This window comes from Cnephaeus nilssonii, assembly GCF_951640355.1.
Source record: "Cnephaeus nilssonii genome assembly, chromosome: 13".
NCBI classification, from domain to species: Eukaryota; Metazoa; Chordata; class Mammalia; order Chiroptera; family Vespertilionidae; genus Cnephaeus; species Cnephaeus nilssonii.
In genome coordinates this window covers 37,218,691-37,246,521 of record NC_137084.1, presented here as the reverse complement: position 1 = coordinate 37,246,521, position 27,831 = coordinate 37,218,691, and the positions used below count along the sequence as shown (strand labels likewise).

The following is a 27,831-nucleotide window of genomic DNA, read 5'->3' as shown; positions in this document are numbered from 1 at the left end:
CCTTTGAATAACAAGCTTACTTAAGGGAAATAAACAGGTATTCCAAAAAAATATATGTAAAATAATTTTATTTTATTTATTTAATTTATTTTGAGAGCGAGAGAGACATCGATTTGTTGTTCTACTTATTTATGCACTCATTGGTTGCTTCTTTTCTTTTTTAATATATCTTTATTGATTTCAGAGGAGAGGGGGAGAGAGATATAAACATCAATGATGAGAATCACTGATCGGCTGCCTCCTACATGCCCCCTACTGGGCATCAAGCCTGCAACCCAAGCATATGCTCTTGACTGGAATCAAACCCAGGACCCTTCAATCTGCAGGCTGACACTCTATACCCTACGCCAAACTGGCTAGGGGCCTCATTGGTTGCTTCTTAAATATGTCCTAATGGGGGATCAAATGCACAACTTTGGTGTATATCAGTATGATGTTCTAACCAACTGAGCCACCCAGCTAGGACCACATGTAAATTAATTTTAATATTCAGTATGTATGTGGTAAAGTGAGAAGAGCACTAGACTAAAAGTCTAGAGATCTAAGATTCTGCACCTTGCTTTACAAGTAAATAAATGTTTGATTCCAGGTCAAATGCTTAATTTCTGTTAATATGCTAATCAGTAAAACAAAGGGATAAGGCAAAGATAATTTACAAAATTCCTGAGAGTTAGGTGTTTCTTTTGCTTCTTTATAAAAATAGAATTTTCTTAGCTATTGCTTATATTATTTTGCTAGTCTTTGCAGAGACCCTGACTAAAGATAACAGTTGTGCCAGACCAGTGCAGCTCAGTGGATGAGCATCGACCTATGAACCAGGAGGTCACAGTTGTCAGGGCACATGCCTGGGTTGCAGGCTCAATCCCGTGAGGGGCATGCAAGAGGCAGTTGATCAATGACTCTCTCTCAGTATTGGTATTTCTTTCTCTCTCTCCCTCTTGCTTCCTCTCTGAAATCAATTAAATATATCTATATATATAAAAGCCTAAGCAAATGTTCGACTGCTTGACCGTTCGACTGGTAGTTATATGCGCACTGACCACCAGGGGGCAGATGCTCAATGCACTGGCATGGAAACATAGAACAGACTGATTAATCTCAGAGGGAAGGGGAGAGGGGGGAGGGCGGGAAGAGATTAGCCAAATATCTTATATGCATACTAGAGGCCAGGTGCACAGATTCTTGCACTGGTGGGATCCCTTGGCCTGGCCTGCAGGGATCAGGCTGAAACCAGCAGTCCGACATCCCCCAAGGGGTCCCGGATTGCGAGAGGGCACAGGCCAGGCCAAGGGATCCCACCAGTGCAAGAATCTGTGCACTGGGCCTCTAGTATATATATAAAAAGATAATAGTTGATCTCACAGGTGAAATGCATTAAAGGAGTTTTTCATTACAAGTTTTTCACTGACAACATAACTACACCAACACAAAAAGGTAAAACATCTAAATATGTGGTTGCCTTTACATTGACATTTTGACTTCTCTGCTCTAATTGAACATACTAGAAATGAAGAATTAACATTATTGTTATGGGTGCAAAAACTTTGTCTTTGAAATTATTAACATTTATCATTTGCTTCCCACTTGATTTTATTTTGGCCAAAAGATCATTTTTATTAAAGCCTTGAGTCTGAGTTAATTTATGTAAGGACTATATGTTGACCTCCCAATTAGCCAAAGAATTACATTAAATAATTTAAAGACACATGTTTACCTGCTGTGACCATTTTACTGCTTTCTCTGTTAGATATTTGTATACAACTGGTCTCCCAACTAAATAGGAGAGCATATAGCAGAATGAGGCACCAAGTCCAGAACACTAGAAAACAATAAGAAGCCATAAGCATTTTGTAGTTATTCACATGGATATATTCACCTAAGGAAAAGCTGAACTAGTTTACTTCTTTTGGGGCTGGGAAGGATACTCTACATGCCATCTCTTGTGCAGAGAGCAAGAACCCATTTGATCTAGTCCTTTCTTAGACCAAATTATAACTAAAATAAGATCAGCTAAAACTAATTGACACTTATGATTAAATTTAGTGACTATATTGAAATAGTTAATGTTACCCTTTAGCCTAAGAATAAAACTTCAAGAGCCAATTTTTTTTCTTTCAATTGCTTTGCTTGAAAACACCATCCCCAGCTCTGGGACTTAACTCATTGTGCCAATCAATACTCTTAGACTATTTTAATTACAAAATACAATAGAAGAAGAAAAGGTTAAAACAGAGCCTATAAATGCAATCAAGTCTATGATAACCCTGTTCCAGGAAAAAAAGAACCTAACTAACTTAATCTAACTTACATAGCACCTCCTTATGGAGGGACTTAACAGATTAACATTAAATTCCTTTTAAAACTAATGAGTTTATGCTTACAAAGTAAGTGGGACTAGTAATGCCATCCTACTCCTCCTCCTCGTTCTATTTAAAACTGTTTTTTAAGTCTTCCAATTTGATTTAATATACTTACCAAACAAACAAGAAATAAGGCCAGTGGAAAAGGATAAAGAAACCCTGAGAGTATACTGAGAAATATAGAACCTGGAATAGCAAATGTTTGCAAGCTGTTAACTTTTAAGTTAAGGATTAAAACATAATTAAGTAGATTTTTAAAAAGACATATCCAACATTTCTGAAAAAAAATACATAAGTAATCATGTTAATAAGATTACATCCATATTTCAGTATTAAAAATAAAGTAAAATTATATCCAAAAATTTAAAAAATATATGACTTCTCAGTTGTAATGCCTTTATCTCAAAGTTCACTAATACAAGCCAGGAATCAGGCATTGGCAAAAAAACAAACAAAAAAAAGAGGAGGAAAAGAAAAAAGAACAAAAGAGGTCTCCAGTAATCTTTTAAATATGCTTCTCTAATGCAATGCACTTACTCCCAAATATTTTCAGGAAACATGATTTCTGTGGAAATCTAGATACATATAAGGTATAATAATTCCTTATTTGTAATTTAACTTATACACGTTTGCCTAAATTCATTAATCTAGGGGAAAAAATAAAGGTTACAAAATATAATAAAAGTCACAAATCTTATTTTCAAAACAATTGTTTTTTTCCTTTAGTTGCCAGTTTTGGCTTGGACTCCTTTTTAAGCCCTAACATTATTACTTACAAGGTCAGTCAGACTGAGTGAACTCCCTCAACATCTCTCCTTCCTACTTGAAAATTTCTGTCTTCATCCATAAAATCTCCTTCTCCTTCTTTCTCTAGTTTCTACTTTACTCATGTTTTCATTTAAATTTTCTCCCTCCTCATTTGTTTCTTAAACCTCTTGTTCTTCCATAGGAGCTGTCCTGTTTAAAACCACTCAGATGCCTATAAAGAAAACCTAGGCTTTCCTTGACCAACCAACTACTGCCTCTCATCTTTCTTCCTTGCAAGACATTCTCTCCTCTTCCCTTAGAACCTGGCTTACCCATCCACCACTCTATTGAAACTTCCTCCTGGCCAAAACGAATGACTTTTCTCAAGTCATTTATTTATTTATTTTTTTAAGCAATTCCTGCATAGGATTAATCCTCTCTCATTTTTTTAAAAAAAGTACTTTTCTTCTACATTACAGATCATTCCATCTCTAGCTTTTTTCTTCTTCTCACCCTCAACTCTTAAGATTTTTCTACCATTCTGTTGGCCATACTCTTCTCTCCCTTTCCTTTGATAAATTCAGCAATTTCCATGGTTTCAAGTATATGGCCATATATGTTGATAACTCTGAATTCTCTATCTCTGATTCAATCTTGCTAATCAAACACCAGTCTCAAATTTTCTACCTATCTACTGGATGCCTCCATTAAAAATAAATGTTATCAATTTATTTATTACAGGGTTCTTTACAACCTGATGGAAAAGTTTCCAACATATGAAAGTAGAGAAATTAGTATGATGATGCCCTATATACCTATGCACAGATTCAATAATTAACACTCAACCAATTTTATTTTGTCTTTTTCCCTTACACTGGATTATTTTGAAGAAAATCCCAGACATATCAATTCATGTGCAACCACTTTAATACTTTAAAAGGGTAAGGATTCCTTTTCTTTTTAACATAACTATAATACCGTTGTCATCGATTTCAAGAGATTTCTTACTATAATTCCTTACTATCCTGAATATCTATTTAGTCTATATTCAGATTTCCCAAAGGCCTCAGAATTTTTTTCTTTTATAGCTAGTTTGATTAAACCAGGATTAAAAAAATGCTCAAACATGATATTGCTTACTATATCACTTAAGTATAGCTTCCATTTTTCCTTCTTCCAATGTATTTGTTGAAGAAACCAGACATTTGTAGAATTAACCACTTTTTAAGCTTTGCCTATTGTATCTCTTAGAGTGGTTTAATATGTCCCTGTCCTTTATCTTGTAGTATTAATAGCTATTCTCTCTGCATGGGAATGTGATTTGAGCTTAACTTTCTAGCTCTGTTTAGATTGGTATTTCTTTTCTCTTACACTGATAAATAGGGAAGATAATGGCAAAGGGCCTACACAAAGCACACTAAGCAAAAGCTTTTGTAAATGTATTCATTACTTAAACATTATATATTTTATATGTATAATATATAATTCAATATATATTATTACTAGTGGCCCAGTGCACGAAATTCGTGCATGGGTGGGAGGGATGTTCCTCAGCCCAGCCTGCACCCTCTCTAATCTGGGACCCCTTGAAGGATGTCCTACTGCCGGTTTACAGGAATCGGGCTTAAACCGGCAGTCGGACATCTCTCTCACAATCTGGGACTGCTGGCTCCAGCTGCTCACCTGCCTGCCTTCCTGCCTGATTGCCCCTAACCACTCTGCCTGCCGGCCTGCTCGCCCCCACCTGCCAACTGCCACTGGCCTGCTCGACCCCAATGCCCCCCGCCAGCCAGATCACCCCCAACTGCCCCCCGTGCCAGCCTGCTCACCCCCAACTGCCCCCCTGCTGGTCTACTTATCCCCAACGGCCCCTGCCGTCCCATCCTGGCCTGATCACCCCCCAGTGACCCAAGGTCCCAGCCCCTCCTTTTTTTCTTTTTTGTTTTTTTTTTTTCAGCGCCTCCTTGAGTGGAGGCCAGGGCCGGCTGGAAGCAAGTATCTAGGATTTATTTATCTTCTATAATTGAAACTTTGTAGCCTTGAGCGGAGGCCAGGGCTGGCCAGGGCAGGTGGGAAGCTTGGTTTCCTCCATTGCCGGGGCAACCCAAGCCTGCTGCTTGCTCCTGCTCTGTGGCTGGCTGCCATCTTGGTTGGGTTAATTTGCATACTCACTCCTGATTGGCTGGTGGGCGTGGCTTGTGGGTGTAGTGGAGTGATGGTTAATTTGCATGTTTCTCTTTTATTAGTGTAGATTATTCGCAAATGACATGATATTGTACATAAAAAATCCTAAAGACTCCATAAAAAAACTACTAGATTTAATAAAGGGACTCGGCAATGTAGCAGGATACAAAATTAACATTCAGAAATCAGTGGCAATTTTATACACCAATAATGAATTCTCCAGAAAGAGAAACTAAACAAACAATCCCATTTACCACTACAAAAAAATATTAAGATACTTAGGAATAAACTTAACCAAGGAGGTAAAAGACTTGTACTCGGAAAACTATAGGATATTGAAAAAAAAGATAGAGGAAGATATAAACAAGTGGAAGAATACATAGTGTTCATGGATTGGTAGAATTAACATTTTTAAAATGTTCATACTACCCAAAGCAATCTATAGATTCAATGCAATCCTTATTAAAATACCAACAGCATATTTCACAGATCTAGAACAAATACTCCAAATATTTATATGCAACCAAAAAAGACCCCGAATAGCTGCAGCAATCTTGAGAAAGAAGAACAAAGTTGGAGGGATCACAATAAAAGATAACAAGTTATACTACAAAGCCATTGTAATCAAAAGAGCCTGATACTGGCACAAGAACAGGTATATAGATCAATGGAATAGAACAGCGACCCCAAAAATCGACCCAAGCCATTATGCTCAATTAATATTTGACAAAAGAGGCAAGAACATACAACAGAGTCAAGACAATCTCTTCAATAAATGGTGTTGGGAAAATTGGACAGATACATGCAAAAAAAAATGAAACTAGACCACCAATTTACACCAGAGACAAGAATAAACTCAAAATGGATAAAAGACGTATATGTAAGCCGTGAAACCATAAAATCCTAGAAGAAACCATAGGCAGCAAAATCTCAGACCTCATTCATTGCAATATGTTTATGGGTACATCTCCTAGGGCAAAGGAAATTAAGGAGAAAATAAACAAACGGGACTACATCAAAATAAAAAGCTTCTTACATAGCAAAAGAAACCATTAACAAAATGAAAAGGGAGTCCACTGTATGGGAGAACATATTTAGCAATGATACATCTGATAAAGGGTTAATATCCAAAATATATAAGGAACTCATACAACTCAACAAAAGTTAGACAAACAATCCAATTTAAAAATAAGCAAAGGATCTAAGTAGACACTTTCTAGGAATTTATCCTAAGAAACCCGAAACACCAATCAGAAAGAATATATGCACCCCTATGTTCATAGCAGCACAATTCACAATAGCTAAGATTTGGAAACAGCCCAAGTGCCCATCAGTAGATGCATGGATAAAAAAGCTGTAGTGCATTTACACCATTTTATGCAGCAGTAAAAAAAGAAGGATCTCTTACCCTTTGAGACAGCATGGATGACATGCTGGAGAATATTATGCTTAGCAAAATAAGCCAGTCAGAGAAAGACAAGTATCACAAGATCACACTCATATGTGGAATCTAATGAACAAAATAAACTGATGAACAAAAAAGATCCAGAGACCCAGAAGCATCAAACAGATTGCAGAATCTCAGAAGGAAAGTGGGGAAGGGTAGGCGGGTGGGAAGAGATCAACCAAAGAACTTGTATGCATACATGCATAACCCATGGACACAGACAATAAGGTGGTGAAGGCCTGGGGCAGGGGGCAGGGTGGGCTAGAAAGGGTTCATGGCGGGGAGAAAGGGGATATATGTAATACTTTCAACAATAAAGATTTAATTAAAAGAAGATTAATCACCAGTAGCATAAACAACTTGAAAATATTTAAAGAATAAAATTATTTTCCTCACTAGTTAAAAATACAACATATATTTCTATAAAACAAAGAAATAAATACTAAGTACTATTTTTAAAATCCATATCCTCTGAATAATTATCCTTTTAGAATTTTTTTTGACAAAGAAAACCATTAAATGGAAGAAAAAATATCACACACAAAAAGATTCATAACATAACATCTAAAAAAAATTAAACACAAATTATATCTTCAAACCTAAGAGAATGTTTTAAAATTATGGTATGGTGACTACTAATTCAAAATTATTATTTAAATTACATTAAGACAACAAATAAAGTAATCATAAATAAAATAATTATCTCTAATAATACTAAGGGAAGGAAAATGTTTATAGTAAGTAAAATAAGCAGAATACAATAAAACATAATAAATATCCAAAAATAATAATAGAGTTGAAGAGGATTAAAGTGAGAAATGTTTGCATTTTAATTTTTCAATATTCTATTTAATATTGTTATATTGCATTAAAAGGAAAAAGAGTTATGTATAACTGAGCAGCAGATCTTTTAAAAAACCGTTCTCTTGGACAAAACTAGAAGACATTTTTCAGTTAAAAGGATACAAAATATATGTAGCAAAATAAGCTACAAGTACTTCTACATAAAAGGTGTCCTTATATTTGGATAAAACTTTCCCTAGAGCCTTGGCATCATCCATATCTCTGGGAACCTTCATATTCACTCTTTCTTCTCTAAAAAAATAAAATTAAAGTGAAAAATTTTAAAGCAGAAATTTGCCAAGATAATTAACATTACAGTCAGTCAACTTCAAAACATAAAGTTTTATCCAAAATGATGCCTTGATCTATAATATATTAAGCATAAATTCAAAAATTTTAACTTTAAAAGTCCATACATTTTTTAATACTTTAATATAATTAATATGAGGAATGTACTCTATATATGAAAGTTCATGGTGACCCAAACTAGATGGGTTTTTTAAAGCATTTGTTCCAACTTTGGTATAAATTTTGAATTAAGAAATGAACCACTGATGTTAGCAATATTTAAAACATATATAACATCATTTTGGGTAATCCTCATGATAAGCTAAAGTCAATAATCAATTACAACTGAAATTAAGTAAACATTTTATTAAATTTTATAATTTATACCTTTTCTGGAATATTCCAGCTCAGAATTCAGAAAACTTAAACATTTTCTATGCTATACACCTGAAACTAAGATAACATTGTATGTCAACTATAATTAGAAAATAAGTTTAAAAAAACTTTAACATTTTCCCTCTTTCTATTAATTTTACTTCATATTTGGTTTCTTGTTTGGAACTGAATAATTTCTTGCTTATAAAAGCCTCAAATAATCACTTTTGCATTTAATGTATATTGTGCCCATTTGTTTACATGATAAAATGTAACTGACCTTGCAGAACAATGATAGAATACTGCTGAAGTCCTAAAAAATAGGTAAATGCCCGGTTGATGTGGCTCAGTGGTTGAGCATCGACCCAAGAACCAGGAGGTCACAGTTCAGTTTGATTCCCGGTCAGGGCACATGACCAGGTTGCAGGCTCATTCCCAGTAGGGGGTGTGCAGGAAACACCCAGTCAATGATTCTCTCTCATCATTGATGTTTCTATTTCTATCCCTCTCTACTTCTCCCTTCCTCTCTCTGAAATCAATAAAAACAAAAAAGGAAAAATAGCAGGTAAACTAAAATGGGTTTTCTCACTATAAATTTAAAAACTGCCACATGTATGCTTATACACACATATAACACAAACATAGAAAGAAATAAGCAGAACAACAGGTTTATAATAATACATTATTATATACATGTGATGTTATTCTTAAAGCAGAGTGACAACAAAGACAACCTTAATCTATACTCTACATTATTTCCCTCTTTCAATCAGTTCTCTATTTCCTAATCTCTGATCAAAACCAGAAAGAATCTAAAATTCAATCATACTAATATTAACATAATACATGCTATCTTCCCAAAGGCATTTCAAGAAATCAAAGTATTAAAATATATATTAAGTTTCACTATAAATTTTTAAGCATAAGTAATTGTTAGTGAAAGGAATTTAGAGGAAACAGTAACTTCCTGGTACTTTGAAATCACATTTCAGTTACCTGTTACCACACCAGGCTGGCCCTGGTTGAAAGTCTAACTACATTTCAGTCTTTTGCAAGGTCCATTTCACTGTGGAAAGTACATATTGAGACCATATTATTTCCATAAAACAGGGAAAAGTAAAAGTGCTAGGAGACACAGAAGTAATGGATGAGGAAACGAGTGAACAGAAGACAAAAATTAGTCATAAAGAAAAGTAAGAAGGGAGAAAACAGGGATGGATAAAAAGGGAAAGCAGAGAAGATCATCACTATTTTTCAAAATACAGGTCAATATCTATTATATTAGTAGACTGTAAAATAAATTTACTTGATCACTACTATCATTAAAAAATAAAATGCAATAAACCAAATAATTTAGAAAATATCAGAAACCACCACTTGTTTCACAAAACTTTAATTTAGTTTTATATGTATATATGTATCCAAGTGAAGGGAGAAGAGGAGAAGGAGGTAAGCATATATATATATATATATATATATATATATATATATGTATATATATATATGCAAGATCATTAAAAACATTAGGCCTTAATTAGAGGAGCAGTGCTAGAAAAACCTTTCATAGAAAATCAAGACGTATATTTGGAAAGAAGTAATTTTTTTAAAGAATATATTTTATTGATTTTTTTTTTTTTAGGGAGAAAGGGAGAGATAGAAACATCAATGATAAGAGAGAATCATTGATTGGCTGCCTCCTGCACACCCTCTACTGGGGATTGAGCCCACAACGTAGGCATGTGGCCTTGGCCGGAATTGAACCTGGAACCCTTCAGTCTGCAGGCCAACGCTCTATCCATTGAGCCAAACCAGCTAGGGCAGAAGTAATTTTTTTAAAATATGTTTTTATTGATTTTAGAGAGAGAAAGAGAGAAACATCAATGAGAGAGAAACATCCATCCACTGCTTCCTACATGCCCCCTACTAAAGATCAAGCCCACCACCAGGGCATGTGCCCTGACCAAGGATCGAACCGGCAACCTTTTGGTACATGGGACAACACTCAACCAACTCTTACCGGCCAGGGCAAGGAGTATTTAAATAACAGTGTCAATATCAATATGAACTTGCTACAAGCTGTGAGAGCTGATATACAATCACCATGACAGTTCTATTGTTTAAAATTAGTTTAACTTTTAATCTACAGATATCTAGATATTTTTAGTTTCTTTCAGTATACTTACTCACTAAGCTGAGGAAAATTTTTATATACCAAAAACATAACAAAAGCCGCAGATAAGAAAATGGACACCAATATAAGAAGTGACATTCTTGCCGACCCAGCTTCTGCACAGGCTTTTTCTAAAACAAATAAAAAAAGATGTTATAATTACAATAAATATAAAAGAAGACAGTATTCCAAACCAGCAAATAATTTCCTTAAAGGCTTTCCTCCCAAAAAGCTATTCACACTTTTGCCCAAAACACTGTAACATTAAATGTTACATATAGTTATATTTGACATTTATTAACCAGGCATGGTACTTTTCTGCCTATATCCATTTTATTTTATTTTTAAAATATGTTTTTATTGATTTTAGAGATGGGAAGGTGGCGGGAGGGATAGAGAGGAACATCAATTGGCAGCCCACAACACGGGCATGTGCCCTGGCCGGGAATCGGATTGGCAATTTTTTGGTGCAAGGGACCATGCCCAACCAACTGAGCCACTCCAGCCAGGTCTGGCCTATATCCATTTTAGAAGCATAAAAAAAACAAAAAAACCACCAGAATTTGTAGCATTGGTTTGTTGATAAACCAAAGGGGGAAAATGGGTATTGCTCAAAGTGCTATCACTGACTTTCAATTTTCTTATCTACTAGAGGCCCATTGCACAAAATTCATGAACGGGTAGGGTCCCCAGGCCTGGCCAGAGAACAGGGCCGATCAGGGCCTTCTGGCGGCCGGCCAGGGCCTTCCTTCATCCGCGACGCCCCCCTGGTGGTCAGCACATGTCATAGCGAGCAAGCAAACTCCTGGTCTTCCAGTGGAACTCCAGAGAGGACATTTTTGCATATTAGCCTTTTACATATATAGACTAGAAGCCTGGTGCACAAAATTCATGCACTCGGGGGGAGGGGGTGTCTCTCAGCCCAGCCTGAGCCCTCTCACAGTCCAAGAGCCCTCGGGGGATGTCCCACACGGGGAGTGGGCCTAAGCCATCAATAGGACATCCTTAGCACTGCCGCGGAGGCGGGAGAGGCTCCTGCCACTGCCGGTGTGCTCACCAGCCTTGAGCCTGACTTCTGGCTGAGCGACACTCCCCCTATGGGAGCGCACTGACCACCAATGGAAGTGCACTGACCACCAGGGGGCAGCTCCTGCGTTGAGCATCTGCCCCCTGGTGGTCAATGCACATCATAGTGACTGGTCGATTTGCATATTAGCCTTTTATTATATAGGATATTGGGAGGTGACAGCATAGACAGAAAGTAGCCTCTTAGGAAAAATGAGGTACTCTGGCAATTACTTCAACTGTCATAAAAACCTAGAGATTTTGCTAATGCAGTGATTTTCAACTTTTTTAATCTCATGGCATACATCAATGAATTACTAAAATTCTGTGGCACTGACAAAAAAAAAAGTATAATTTTGATTCATTCACACCAGACAGCTATTATGTTGACTGTTGTCATTTTTTTATTTAACAATCTAAGGGAAAATAGGTCAGTGCCCCTGACTAAATAGTCAGGTATTGCATATTTTAAAAATTCTTGCAGCACTGCCATGGCACACCGAAAAAAAATTGCTGTACTAATGCAACTGGTTAATGTTTCTCTTTACACCAAGGGCTTCAGAATATAGTTGAACCTCAAATGTATCTGGGTGGCTCTGTCTGTGATTCCAAGAATGGGACAATTTGTTTGCATTCCCTCACAAGTTAATATTAATATTACCTTTAAAATTTTATGCAAGATAAAAGTATGAAATGAGATCCAGGAAATAGCAAGCAGAAGAATTAGCAGGCTCTTTTACCCTAGAAGCAGTCAATAGTATACCTTAATAGTATTCACTGGTGAAGAGGCAGATACATTATCTCATGATAACACTCATGAGATTTAAAAAATATATGTATACTATAATTAGGATTTATTTGTTTCAATTCTCTGAGAATGGATCTACCACTATACCCCACCCAACCACTGTCTATATGACTTTTATTCATGCTTTTATGAAGTATGCTTTTACTCTATTCAGTTTAGCAAATCATTCTTCATGAACATTTATAAAGGTGTATCAGGCAAATGTCATTGCCTGCTCTAGTAAGACTCCCCTTCTCTGGCAACTAGCACCTTTCCCATGTCCATCCCCCCTCTCCAAAGAGGCTAATATCATTGGCCCTATTCTTACCATGTGATCCCAAACATAGAAGGCTAACTCACTCAAGGTTGGATACCTGATCCAAGTAGAAACAATTCATTCCTAAGCATCTAAACTAGGAAAAATTGATACTGCTGTCAAGGTCTTGAGGCTGAAAAGTCAAACAATACAGGCCACAGTCAATAACATGGCAAGCCAAAGACATGTACCAGAAAACATAAGAGGGGAGATTGGAACAGAAATCCAAAGAGCAGAAATGGGAGATATAGATCAGCTAGTGGATTTTTAACTTTCCACTTCACTTGAAGCCTGGCTAGATTATTTCTTGCTCATTGATACCAGTGAGATTGTCTCTTATATTCTTAGAACAACTTCCTTATTTATTTATTTATTTATTTACTTACTTACTTACTTACTTACTTACATCCTCACCCGAGAATATTTTTCCATTACTTTTTAGAGAGAGTGGAAGAGAGAGGGAAAGGCAGAGAGAAATATCGATGTGAAAGAAACACATCGATCGGTTGCCTCCTGCTCTGACCAGGCCCCAGGCCAGGGAGGAGCCTGCAACCAATATACATCCCTTGACCAGAATCGAACCTGGGACCCTTTGGTTCACAGGCCAACGCTCTATCCACTGAGCAAAACCAAGTAGGGCCAACTTCCCTTTTTATTTGTGCTGGTTTAAACAGATTACCGTTCCTTTCAACCCCAAAGCTTTAACTTTCATGTTATCTTCTGTCTCATTATGAGTTTTATGTTACAACTGAATTAGCAAGATTTTGCTCAATTCTATGTTGAACATAAAGCAATAGAAACCATCAAGCCCCTTCCTACTCAAAGCATGTTCTGTGAACTACAAGAATCAGTTTCATCAGTGAGCGTGTTGAAACTGCAGATTTTCAGGCCAAAATCCCAGACCTACTAAATCAGAATCTGTATTTTAACAAGATACCCAGGAGATCTGCATGCACAGAAGCAACAATCTGATTCACCCTACCTATTTTAAAGGTAAGTGAATAGAGGCCCAAAGGAGGTTACACTATTAAAAAAAAATACTAAGCAACCAAATAATGTTAAGTATATCTCCAAGGCATTTTACTATCAATTTACAGTTAATTCATAATCTCTGCTGAAATACCAATTGCTTAGGTTAATGCTTTAATATACTAAATGTAAATTATTCTTACTTTTTCATTAAAGCAGGTTTTCTAAAAGACAATATAAGGTTTATTGAATTCTAGTATGTGAACACTAAGGTTAAAAAATGTTCTTTTCCAATTTTCTATAATGTATACATATCACAAATCAGTCTAACCTCTCAACTAGCACCCACCATTTTAACTTTGTTATGTTTCATCTTAATCACAAAAGGAACTTTACTTCAAAAACCAAGACACAAATAGAAATTTATCTGCTCATATCATACTTCTAAAATGCACTGCAGGAAAAAAATCTATACATACAAAAGGCTAATATGCTAAGTGTCTGTCCGGGTAATGACATTATGTAGCAACGCCTGGCTTCCTCTCCCTAGCGATAACTAGCCTCCCTGCAGTTTCTTCAGCCCAGAAACATGACTTGCTTTATAGCCAGGTACAAACATTTCACACTTGGACCAAATGTCTGTGAAGTATTTTCCCATGCCTCATCTCATTTGATCCTCACAGAAGTCCTTGAGTAGGTAGATAAGAGACTTGGTGGAAACCTATTTTCTTTTCATTAGCTGGAAAACAGAGATTTAGAAAGTTTAGAAATTTGACCCGACTGAAAAGAAGTAAGAAATGGTGGACTTTGAAAATGACTTCAGGTTTCTCACTGTGCAGAATATAGTCAAACACTGCTGCAGTTAAATATTTTACCCTTGCGTTTTCCTTGCGTGATCTACAATAATAATCTGCTTCGTGTTGATATTTACTGTTGTGTTGCTCACAATTACCTGAAAGAGAAGTTGGGGTGCTTCACTGGGCTGGAAAAAGTTTAGCTACATCAGAAAGCAGGTCTAATTAAGCAAGTTTATTCTATATACTAGAAGCCCGATGCACGAAGATTCGTGCTAGAATGGGCCTTCCTTTCCCTGTATGTTGGCACCGCCTTTCCACTCCAGCCCAGCCCCTTTCTGCTCTGGCCCCGGAGCCGCCTCTTTCTGCTCCAGCCCCGCCTTCCCACACTGCCCAGAGTCCCTGAGAGACGGGGGTGGGGCAGAACACCTGTGTCGTCGCCATGGTGATGACACAAGCGTCCTGCCCTCCCCATCACTCAGCGCCTGTGTATGCAAATTAACCGCCATCTTTGCTGGGTTAATTTGCATATCACTCCTGATTGGCTGGTGGCATAGCGGAGGTACGATCAATTTACATGTTTGTCTATTACTAGGTAAGATACTAGAGGCCCAGTGCATGAAATTTGTGTAAGAGTAGGCCTTCCTTTCCCCGGCTGCCAGCACCGGGACCCGGGCTTCCCTTGCTTCGTCCAGAAGGTCATCTGGAAGAACATCCGGTATAATTAGCAATTATAATAAAAGCATAATATGCTAATTAGACTGAACAACCGAACGTCCTTCCGGACAAAGCCGGGGCGAAGGCTGAGGCAAGCCACCGCGGCTGTGAGGGCCAAGCCCCTCGCACAAATTTCGTGCATCGGGCCTCTAGTTATAGATAAAAGGCTAAGTTGACTTGCGCATGTGTGATACATATAAAGCTCTCAATGGCGCCAGTTGTACACGTTTCGATCTGTCATTGTCGATCATGAATTTGGCTGACACTTCTTTTTTTTTTTTTTTTTTAATATATTTTATAGCCAAAACCGGTTTGGCTCAGTGGATAGAGCGTCGGCCTGCGGACTCAAGGGTCCCAGGTTCGATTCCAGTCAAGGGCATGTACCTTAGTTGCGGGCACATCCCCAGTAGGGGGTGTGCAGGAGGCAGCTGACCGATGTTTCTCTCTCATCGATGTTTCTAACTCTCTATCCCTCTCTCTTCCTCTCTGTAAAAAAATCAATAAAATATATTTAAATATATTTAAATATATTTTATTGATTTTTTTACAGAGAGGAAGGGTGAGGGACAGAGAGAAACATCGATCAGCTGCCTCCTGCACACCCCCCACTGGGGATGTGCCCGCAACCAAGGCACATGCCCCTGACCGGAATCGAACCCGGGACCCCTCAGTCTGCAGGCCGACGCTCCATCCACTGAGCCAAACCGGCCTCGGCTGGCTGACACTTCTTTTATAGAGAAAGGACGAATAGTGATCTTTTTTTTTTTTTATAATATATTTTATTGATCTTTTACAGAGAGGAAGGGAGAGGCATAGAGAGTTAGAAACATTGATGAGAGAGAGACATCAATCAGCTGCCTCCTGCACACCTCCTACTGGGGATGTGCCCGCAACCAACTACATGCCCTTGACCGGAATCGAACCTGGGACCTTTCAGTCTGAAGGCCGATGCTCTATCCACTGAGCCAAACCGGTTAGGGCGCGAATAGTGATCTTAAAATATTTCTTCTAAATAATTTCCTTTCAATGTGCACAAATCCGTGCACTGTGCCACTAGTGGGACCATAAAATAATACAAAAGACACCTTCAATGAAAAATAAACCAAGCATACCTGCCTTTTTAAAAAAATCCTCACCAGAGGATATGCTTTGTGTGTGTGTTTGTGTGTGTGTTTATTGATTTTAGAGAGAGGAAGGAAGAGAGGGCGAGAGGTGAGGGGAAAAGAGGAGAAGCGTGGGGGGCAAGAAGGAGGGAGGGAGAGAGAGAAAGAGAGAGAAAAAACGTTGATGTTAGAGAGAAATTTCCATTGGTTGCCTCCTGCACACACCCCGACCGGGGATCAAATCCGAAACCTAGGTATGTGCCCTGACTGGGAAGTGAATCTGCAATCTTTTGGTGTACGGGAGGACAATCAACTGAGCCACCCAGTCAGGACAATGGTATGCCTACCTCTTAACACTCTAGTTCAAACATGTCAAACGTATGGCCCACAGGCCGCATGCGGCCTACAATGAATATTTTTGCAGCCCAGCCAATATAACGGTGTGTAAGAAACGTTTTAATAAAAATTTCATAGCTTAATTTTTATAATATCCTGTTATACACAATTCTATCTAATAAAGAGGGAATATGCTAATTTACCCTCATGCTGTTGCAAAGATGGCAATGCCCACAATCAATAAAGAGGGACTATGTTAATTGACTGCCCCGCCCGCAAAGATGGCAGCGCCCACAGCTACAAGATGGCGGCGCCCAGTCCTCTCAGCCCCACTGGGGTAGCAGGCGCACAGCAAAGCCTGGCCTGCCCCCAGGGGGCGGGCCCGGCCATTCCGCGCACCTGCCTCTGGAGTCCCCCAGTCCCCTTAGCCCCCCAGCAGCCCAGGGGTGGCCCGAGATGCAGGCAAGCCTTGGATGGCAGCTGCCCAGCCAACGCCTGAGGTGTAGGCAAGCCTCAGATGTCAGCTGCCCATCTGCCCAGGGCCAGCCCGAGGCGCAGGCAAGCCTCAGATGGTGGCTGCCCAGCCGGCCCAGTGCCACCTGAGGCTCAGGTAACCAGAGCCAGCTGAGGCTTGCGCTGCCAGCAGTGGCAGCAGAGGTGTGATGGGGCATTGCCTTCCCCTTGATTACGGGTCGCCTCCCGCCCCTGAGGGCTCCTGGACTGTGAGAGGGGGCAGGTTGGGCTGAGTGACCCCCCTCCAGTGCATAAATTTTCATGCACCGGGCCTCTACTTATTAATAATGAACTACAACTTTCGCTAATGACTGATTACTATAATCGTGTTGCATTCATTTCCCTTATGTGCCTTACACATAGGCGCACCACTTCTATCCTCTAATACAAGCAGTGAATATTTTAGCAGCAGGTTGCCACGTCATTAGTCTTGTACTGACTTTGTTTGGTGTGCGCAACCGGAAATATTTCACTTTTGGAGAACAAAAAAAATAGTTATTTTGGTTACGCTTATTAATTTGTGCAGTTATTCAGTGTTTGGTAAGTTAATGTTCAAGAAAAAATATTTTTATTAAAATGTTCTATTATTTTACGTTAATGATTACTCATTTATTTCAGCCCTTTGTATTTAGCATGTCTCTATTGAAATAAACCTACATTTCTATGAAAATTAAAGTTTTTGGTTTTTTTGCGGCCCACATAAACTTAAACCTTGTTTATTTGGCCCATGTTAGCCTTTGAGTTTGATATGCTTGTTCTAGTTCATTAATCTATTTACGTATTTGTATACATGCTCTCTTGCAGAACAGAGAATTAAACAGAGACTGTAAACATCTGAGGTGGGTCAAATACTAGTATGAAAAGATCTTTGTAGAATTTTATGACAACAAATGCCAAATTGCTCACTACATTTTTGCCCAAATTCTGATATCTAATTCAATGCATATCTTGAAGACTCTTAATAAATCATATCTACTCACCCTGAAAAAAAAACAATCCTCCAAAAGTTACAAAAATATCCAGTGCACACTAAAGCCAATTCAAACAAAAATCCCTATTTAAACACAAACTGTTCTCACAAGGCTAAAATGATTATTTTCCTACTTTATTCAGTAAAGATGTACTCTACTACAAAAGAAATAAGGATAATTTATATATATAAAAGCCCAGCGACCGAATGGCGGAACGACCAGAACAACTGGTCAACCAGTCACTATGATGCACACTGACCACCAGAGGGCAGACGCTCAATGCAGGAGCTGCCCCCTGGTGGTCAGTGCACTCCCACAGTGGGAGGGCCGCTCCACTGACTGGGATGAGCAGTGCTCCCACAGCGGGAGCAGCCGCACAGAGGGCGGATCCATAGCTGCTCAGAGGGCGGGTCCGCAGCTGCTCAGGGCAGGTCCACAGCCTCTCAGCTGACCAAGATGAGTGGTGCTCCCACAGCGGGCCGATCCCCGCAGGCCATGCCCCCCATCAGTGCACGAACCTGTGCACCAGGCCTCTAGTATATAAATATTGAGTATTTTGACATAGTTTTCGATATGTTGACATCAAAGCAAAGACAAATTGCCCTGGTCAGGTGGCTCAGTTGGTGGAGCATTGTCCCCTACACCAAAGAGGTTGCAAGTTCGATTCCAGATCAGGGCACATACCTAGATTGCAGGTTCAATACCTAGTTGGGGTGTGTAGGAGACAACTAATCCATCTTTCTTCCTCACCCTGATGTTTCTCTCTCTCCCTCCCTCCCTTCTTCTCTCAATAAAAACAATAACAACAACAACAAATACCAGGTTAACATAAGTGTATAGTCTGTATGATTTTTCTGGAGGCCTATTATTTCTTCAAGGTATGCTACTTTTAAATCAATCTGGCATTAATTTGTCCTTACTTTCCACTTACTTAGGCCCAGAGTACAAAAAGTACTGATACAAATAATTTAATATTAAGGGTATCTTTTAAACTCTTCAAAACCACAAATAACTTGATTTTTTGTTTTTTCATCCTGTAGATATATGTGTACACAGAATAACATCTAAGAATAAATGGTTGATTTTCTCCCCTTTCTTGGAACTTCTCTTAGGGTTTCTACAACGCAAGGTGTGCACTCAAATGTATAGTTGCTTAGTACTATCTGCTGAACATCGATTATGTACCAAATATTTTGCTCAACTCTTAAGAATCTGATGCTGCTCTTAGCTAGACCTCCAAGGAATGTTAAAAGGGGCTTTGAAGTTTATAGAAAAGCAAGATTAATGGGCTAGAGTGATGGAAGCAAGATTCAAAGAACAGGTGGAAATTTAGTTGAAGACTAAAAGATGAGAAAAGAATATACAGCCTTGCCCTAGCCAGTTTGGCTCAGTGGATAGAGTGTTGGCCTGCGGACTGAACGTCCTCGGTTCGATTCCGGTCAAGGGCACATGCCTGGGTTGCGGGCTCGATCCCCAGTATGGGATGTGCAGGAGGCAGCCGATCAATGATTCCCATCATTGATGTTTCTGTTTCTCTCTCTCTCTCTCTCTCTCTCTCTCTCTCTCTCTCTCTCTCTCTCCCTTCTTCTCTGAAATCAATAAAAATATTATTTTAAAAAAAGAATATACAGCCTTCATTGATCAGTTGCCTCCCATATGCACCTTGACCAGGGATAGAACCCGCAACCTAAGTACATGACCTGACTGGGTATGGAACCTGCAACCTTTTGGTATATGGGCCAAACATTCCAACCAACTGAGCCACCCGGCCATGTCTAAACATATTTTGAAGACTTCAACAGGTAACACAGTTCTCTTAAATTAAAAATTAGCCCAAACAGGTGTGGCTTAGCGGTTGAATGTTGACCCAGGACCCAAGAGTCACTGATTTGATTCCTGGTCAGGGCACATGCCCAGGTTGCTGGCTCCATCCCCAGTAGGGGGTGTGCAGGAGGCAGCCAAGCAATGATTCTCTCTCATCATTGATGACTCTATCTCTCTCTCCCTCTCCCTTCCTCTCTGAAATCAATAAAAACATATTTTAAAAAAAAATTAAATAAGACATTTAACATGCTAGTCCTAAAATTAAACTGTAATATTTTTCTTCCCATTATGAACTCACCAGTCCTAAGTAAAGGGATAGAGGGGAGAAAGGTGTCAGACAACATTTAACTGGACTACAGAACACTAACTACTCTGAGAGTTCTTTGAGTACACATCTCTGATTGCTACCTGTCTTCCAGTTGGATGATGAAATATATAGACACTTGAACAAATTAACCTCCAAGTTCATTTTCTTCACTTTCTAAAATTGGGCAAACTTTTGTAAACATTGTGTTCAACAGTAATACACACACAAACACTGATAAGAATGCAATAAAATTAAGTGACATTCCATTCTGAAGCCCTCTTTCACACAAACTGGTTAATAGGGAAAGCTGGCTATTATGATTCAAAAATCCTTTTTGAGTATAATCCTAATAAGCCCAGATACTAGCCTGTAACTCATTTAGTTCTAAACAGATAAAAGGTAAAGAATTTGTTCTAAGGATAACTCTACACCTAAGTGTATAGCATATATACAGGGTGTCCCCCAAAAATGTATATGCACTTTGAATGATTATAAAGTCAGTGTTTATTAATATACAGTTCATTTTCAAATTTTAAAAGATTCTACAGAAATGAATTTTTTTTTTATCAATGCGTGTTTTCAAATGAATACATTTTTAAAATCAATGTTTTGGGTTTTTTTTAATCAATGCCCGTTCTGGTCCAGGCACTGCTGATAACTCGAAGCAATGGAATCGCAAACATCAAGAATAATTTCATTCAGTATTTGTGTGCTCTCAATTCGTTGACAGTTACTGATTTTGTACTGTAAACTTTATCTTTTATGTATCCCCATTAAAAAAAAAGTCTAGTGGCAAGTTAGGATAAATTTTCTTTGTTCAAAGTTTAGTCTGGCTTTACCTATTATTTAAAATCAGTAAAACTGAAAATTGAGTTGAGTTATCAGCTATTAAAGTATGTATACATTTTTGGGGGACACCCTATATTTATAATGTGCCTTCTTCTTGCATTAGACACATGTGTCATTAAGCATTTAGAGCTATCCACACCAGTGCTTTGTACATTCATTTAACCTTTAATTCTTCCATCATACCAATTCCCAATCAGAATCATCCCATTATCTGCTTTCTAACCCCCTCCCAGGCCAAAGGTACTGTTAGAAAAAGTCAGATCACTGTGCTCCCTTGGCCTAGAACAAGTCCACATGTCTTTCTATCTTTAATTAAGATTATCACTGGGAAACAATAATTTTTTTTACAGCACTCTCCAGAGGGCTATTTCAAATCTCTTCAAGCCTTTAATTTTACCTTCCACTACTACCAACCAATGACACTGCCTCCATACTTCAGTGAGCTCCCAATCTCTAACTCAAGATCTGCTCACAAAATTATCTTCCCTTGTCCCGTTCCCCTTATCTTTGCATTAAATGCCAGCATACTTCCTTTCAGATATTGCTCTCAGAATTATTTCTCCATTCACTCAGTACAAGTACCTTTTCTTACAAGTACCTTTTCTCTACTTCTAATATGTATATATACATCCTGAAAAAGCCTAATTTAACCTTAATGCCCCTGTACTAATTTCCTATTTCTCTTATTACTTACATATCAAAACCTTTTGAAAATCAAAATCTTCCTATGTCTCTAAGATCTTAGGAATGACTCTTAATGGTCATCTAGTCCACTTGTTCTCAATATTCTGTTTCCATTAGACCTACTTGATCCCATCATGAAAGAAGCAAAGATACATTTCTCCTGAGAACATAACTTTACAGGGACTCTAACAAGTTTTTAAGGTCACAAGAATCTACTGTAGTACTATTAGAAGTAAATTTTATTTCAAGGACTTTCAAATTTTTAAATTATTAATAAAAGTGGTAATATCATCAAGCATAAATTTAAACAGTTAAAATAACTATAAATTACCGAATGAATAACCATTAAAAGTCACAGAAAGTATGTTTGTAGGTAGCAGAAGAAACAGCACTACCTATTTTGCATAAAAGCTCATTCTCTTAGGGCTTATGCCCTACAACTCTGCCACCATTCAACCCACACACCCTCATTCACTATCATCCGGTTCGATGTGCCTTTCAGGCACTTCCCCCCACTCACTGAAGACTGAGACCAAGCTTATAGCAAACTTCTTCATAATCCTAAAGCAGGGGTCGGCAAACTCATTAGTCAACAGAGCCAAATACCAACAGTACAACAACTGAAATTTCTTTTGGGAGCCGAAAACCGACTTCTGCGCATGGGCCACAAAGTTTCAATGGCACTGTACGTGCGCGCCCGCATGTGGTATTTTGTGGAAGAGCCACACTCAAGGGGCCAAAGAGCCGCATGTGGCTCGCGAGCCGCAGTTTGCTGACCACTGTCCTAAAGGATTCATCATCCATTTGTATGATCCACCTAGCCTCAAAATTTTTAGACCTTCATTTCTATTCAACTTTAGCCAATCACTTCCAGGGGTACACTAAGTTCTCACATCACCTAAGACTGCTCTACTACGGACATTTTAAACTCCAATATGTCATTCCTTGATTGCTTGTATTCTTTCTTGAGCTTACTCACTCCATTTTCTACCTTCTGTTGGATTCCTCACTTCTATTCCTTTCATGAAAACACAGCCTGGTCTTGATAGTGTATCATCTGAAGCAGCACCTTTGATTGGAATCCTTATCCTTTCCTTGTATGTACTCTAACCCAAAATCGGTGTTATAAGTTCACTTTCTTCATTCCTACTCTCTTTTCTAGGTGTAGGAACAGGCTGCCCCAATCAGGTTATTCTTACCTTCTGACAATAGTGCATTTGATTGACAGTCTAATCAGAGTGAATAACCAGACTTTTATTGGTAATGTTAAGAAAATGATTCTCAAAATTAACAAGATAGCATTTAGCTACCTTCAAGAGGAATCAACAGCCGAGGCCGGTTTGGCTCAGAGGATAGAGCGTCAGTCTGCGGACTCAGGGGTCCCAGGTTCGATTCCGGTCGGGGGCATGTGCCTTGGTTGCGGGCACATCCCCAGTAGGGGTTGTGCAGGAGGCAGCTGATCGATGTTTCTCTCTCATCGATGTTTCTAGCTCTCTATCCCTCTCTCTTCCTCTCTGTAAAAAATCAATAAAATATATTATAAAAAAAAAAAAGAGGAATCAACATTAAAGCAAAACTGACATCAAGTAAGCAGACCACGACATGAAAGAAATCTAATCGTGATGTTACCATTGAGCCACTGGTTCTAGACTGAAGCCAGTGAATCCCACTTAATCTCTCAACTTTTTAGTTCTATGAACCAATAAACACTTCCTTTTAGCAAGGGTTTAAATTGTGTTTTCTATTAAGTATAAGCAAAAGAATCCTGATACATAATATCTGGATTGAGACTGACATCAACAAATCAGGCTAATAATACATTGGTTAATGTCCAGTTGCCAATTTTAATCTAACTTTAGTTCCCAGTTATCAGCAACCAGAGCTTTCTTTTTCCTCTTAGCTAGTACCTTGCTCATAGAAGATCCTCAAAGAGCATTTGTTGAAACAAATTAGCATGGCAAGTTCTAGAATAAGCATCTCAGAAGGATTTATTGTCCAAGTTCTAGCAATATTATCTTCTAAAAGCAATAAAACCAACTTCAAGACAGTGTTTCTCAAACGTTTTTGCCTGCATTCCACAATAAGCAATGTATTTTATATCATGATCTGGTACACACAAAATCTGTATAACTGGCCCTAGCTGGTTTGGCTCAGTGGATAGAGTGCTGACCTGCGGACTGAAGGGTTCTGGGTTTGATTCTGGACAAGGGCACATGCCCGGGTTGTGGGTTCAATCCCCAGTGGGGGACAGCCAATCAATAATACTTTCTCATCATTGATGTTTCCGTCTCTCTCCCTTTCCCTTCCTCTCTGAAATCTATCTATCTATATATCTATATATATGTATATGTGTGTGTGTGTGTGTGTGTATTAAAAATCTATATAACTAAAAAGAAATTCAAAGAAAATATCCCCTACTATCTATAAAGCACTCTGCTATTTTCTCTCTCTTTTTAAAAATGGCTCATCTTTACTATCAAATAGATTTCAACACTGCTCAAAAGGGGTAATAATTTACATGTGGAAAAAACACGATTTTAGGAATTCTCTTAAGTAAAAATGGGGAACTTCTATGACTTGCTAGTAAACAGATCATCGAGGGCAAATAACACAAAAGAAAAGAAAATACCCTGTTCCAAGCACCCTTGCACACAGATTAGGTCAAGAGCTTTTTAAGTGGTTCTACCTCCTGTTTCTCACCCTTCTTCATCATGCAATAATTAGATTTCAGTGTCATTCATTGCCTTCCTCAAGTCTTCACAGTAGTCCTTAGTCTGTAAGGCTCAGATGTTAGATTAGAGACCAGCGTCATGGCAACGCACACACCAAATGTACCAAACACTGCGTATACTATGTGAAATACTGCAAACATACCCACAATGACAACTACTTGTCAAAGTTAGGTAGATATGTCAATCAATAAAAATACAAATTTATTTAGTGTCATTAGTATGTATTTTTCAATTAAGCGTTACTAACAAATTTATCTGTTCTCTAAAACCTTTTCTTTTTTGAATGTCAAGTTACCATCTGCAGTGAACAAAAATTCCTTTTTTATAACCTGAAAAATCGGTGGCTAAGTATTTCGAATGACATCACATCACAAGCTGATTACCACCAGCAAGTAAATCCAAACCTCTTATGTTAAATTTCCTACCCACGAAAGGTCCAGAGAATCTCTAACACTAGTGACAGACAAATAGAGACAGAGAAAGGAAGACAAGAAAAAGAAAAAAGTAGGGATCATTTTTTTTAAAACTTTTTTATTGATTTTTAGAAAGGAAGGGAGTGAGAGAAAGATAGAAACATCAATGATGAGAGAGAATCGAACAGTGACCTTGTGGTTCATAGGTCGATCACTAAACCACTGACCCACGCCAGCTGGGTTTGCCTAGCCCTTTGAAGTCCTTCATACTATTACATAATTTTGAACATGCTATGGCCAACTTTATTTCCTACTAATTACAAAAATTCTTCACCCCTGATAAGTTACTCTCTTTATTGACACACATAAAGGGTTCACATTTACCTTCAACCCCATCCCCTTCTCTTATCCAAAACCTATTTATCCAAACCCAACTAGTCCATGAAGGCATGCTTTCACTTCTCTTCCCTCTATCTTCCTATAGATGTGTAGTCTACAGAAGTCATTTGACAGCATCATAAAAAGTAACTGTGTTGTTCAAATGATAAAATAAGGTGAACAATTTAAAAGCACTTTGGAGGTTTCAAGGTTTTATTTTCAGAACAGAATTAGTTTTTTTTAAAAAAAGGAATAGCCCTAGCTGGTTTGGCTCAATGGATAGAGCGTTGGCCTGCGGACTGAAGGGTCCCAGGTTCGATTCCGGCCAAGGGTACATGCCTGGGTTTCGAGCTTGATCCCCAGTGGAGGGCGTGCAGGAGGCAGCCGATCAGTGATTCTCTCTCATAGTTGATGTTTCTATCTCTCTCCCTCTCCCATTTTTTAAAAAAGAATAAATCAACTGACTGCTATTACAAAGTAAATGACAATCTTTTGGGATGTCCTACCTGGAAAACACTTTTCAGGAAAACCCTGGATTATTGTCACTCTCACTAGCATCATCTTCAAAACATTTATTTCATTTGAGTGGATTTATACATTGAGAGCAATTCATTTCTGAGTTACTAAAGTTATTTGGCTCTACTGTCTATGCATAGAGCTTAAAAAGCCAAAGTACACTGGAGACATTTTAAATTATTTAAAAATAAAATATCATTTTCTGCTAGACACTCTTTTCATTTAATACATTTTAAATTCGATTCAAAAAGTATTTCAGCTGAATGTTAAACATATTATCTTCATATTTATAAATCTTAAGTGTACAATACTTTATTATTGACTATAGTTACAGTGTTGGTAGACACTCTTACAGTCCCTCTTCTTACCCATCACCGGTTGTGGAACACAATAGTGTGAGTAAGCTGAAGACAACATAATGGCCATTTGATAGGATCTCTTCAAGGTAATGGGCTTTAAAAGCATCTAAAGAACTTGATCATGTTAGCTGCCGAAAAGCAATGAAAAACCTTATGCCAAGGTGGAATCAAAATATTTAATTTCTAGGTATGCTTTTTTCTTTTTTTCTTTTTCTTAAAATAACATTTAAAGCCTCAAGAAATGCCAGAATGGTGTAGTGGGGGGAGAAAAGCTTGAGAGAGCTCTTATAGCTACAATAGTAATCGCTAACATTTAGCCCTTACTTCACACAAGCCTAGTATTACACTAAATCCTTCACATGAATTACTTCGTTTAATCCACGTACCAATCTAAATAGATACTATTAATTTTATCATCATCCCCACTGTACAGCTTAGACACGAAGCTTTGAAAGATAACAAGTCCAAAGTCATAAGTTAAGTAGTAAAGCAGGGACTCAAACCCAAGTGTTCCTGCCACCTGGAAGTCACACCTGGACGTAGGTAAATCCTTGCTCTGAACGACGGCATTGCTAATCTGGCTTTGTCACTTTGTGCAAGTCATACAGCCACTCAGGGCCTCGGTCTCCTCATCTACAGAAATAAAAGCAACGAATGCCGAAGTTCCTTACAGCTGTCTGGCTTCAGTATTATCAACCTGACCATCTCCCGAGCGTCAACAAGCCAGTGCCGATCCTTCTTTTAACTGAATTTAACTAAAACACTGTTTACGGCTCACCTACTAGGTGTCCCGCCTGGTGCTGGGCAGCGGCCCACACCCAGGTCCCCCGTTCTCTCTCCTCTCGCCGGGGAGAGAACAGGCCCCATACCCCCCAGCAAATCCCCGGAACCCAGCTGGGGTCCTTTCCCCGCCGGAGCCCCTACCGGCACCCTCCCGCCTCAGATCCAGGCCCAGCTCTGGTCCCGGGATCCACTCACCCTTCAAGTGGTCTCTGCTGCCCGGCGCTGTGGGACCCCGCGTCCCCACAGCCCGGTCCCCCGCCGGGGTCGACTGGAGTGACCCCGTCTGCGATCTCTCGGCAATTCTGCCTTTCGCCATGGCTTACTGCAGCCAAGGTGGAGGGGGCGGGGTGGTGGCGCGCCTCCTTAACAACAACTCCGCGTCAGGTTCTAATAACACCCAGGACCACAGCCACAGCCAGTTCCGGGGCGACCACCCAACCTGAGTCGACCTCAGCCGGCCGGCACAGTGACGCTCCGCGGAGACCTGCAGCGCCCACTCGCACTAGGCTCCGCCCCGCGGCACTCGCGCGCCCGCCCAGTGACCGCGAGACCAGTCAGGGTCCCGGCCCGCCCCATTCACTGACCCGCCCCGCCTCGTGACTTGGGGGGAGCATGCGCAGTGGCGGCACCGGAGTCACCCGGAGTGACTCGCGGAGCCAGACTCCCAGTGCGCCGCTTTAGTTATCCGGAAGTGCAGTTCGTGCGGCTTCAAACCCTTTGTTCCGGCCGCCGGAAGTGCCCGCGAATGACCAGTTTGTGGTTTGCAGTGGGGGCTGGTTCAGCCCACTCCCATCTCCGCCAATTCCAAAGCTATTGTCTGGAATTCGGAGGGGCTAGAGAGAATGCTCGGGATGAAGATGTTGGGGAACATAAAACCTGGGGCGATGCTGCCGAGTTTCGGAAAACTAAGGCTGAGGGAGGAGCTATAACCTGTGAAGGTCACTGGGTGGCAGAAACGGGTTTAGAATCCGAGTTTTCCTGTTCCCAAGGGAGTGCTGCCC

General features: G+C 39.2%; 1 protein-coding gene across 1 annotated transcript in view; it reads right to left on the bottom strand.

Moving 5' to 3' along the window:
- Window positions 1-27,342, bottom strand: part of TMEM41B (transmembrane protein 41B) — a 31,535-nt gene extending 4,193 nt beyond the window's left edge. The window contains exons 1-5 of the mRNA XM_079787545.1: window positions 27,026-27,342; window positions 10,428-10,545; window positions 7,705-7,833; window positions 2,476-2,569; window positions 1,715-1,819 (exon numbers count right to left, since the gene is read on the bottom strand). Coding sequence (XP_079643671.1) covers window positions 1,715-1,819; window positions 2,476-2,569; window positions 7,705-7,833; window positions 10,428-10,545; window positions 27,026-27,146 — 567 coding nt within the window. The 5' untranslated portion in view covers window positions 27,147-27,342. The remainder of the gene's footprint in view (window positions 1-1,714; window positions 1,820-2,475; window positions 2,570-7,704; window positions 7,834-10,427; window positions 10,546-27,025) is intronic.
- Between the last annotated feature and the right edge of the window lie 489 nt (window positions 27,343-27,831).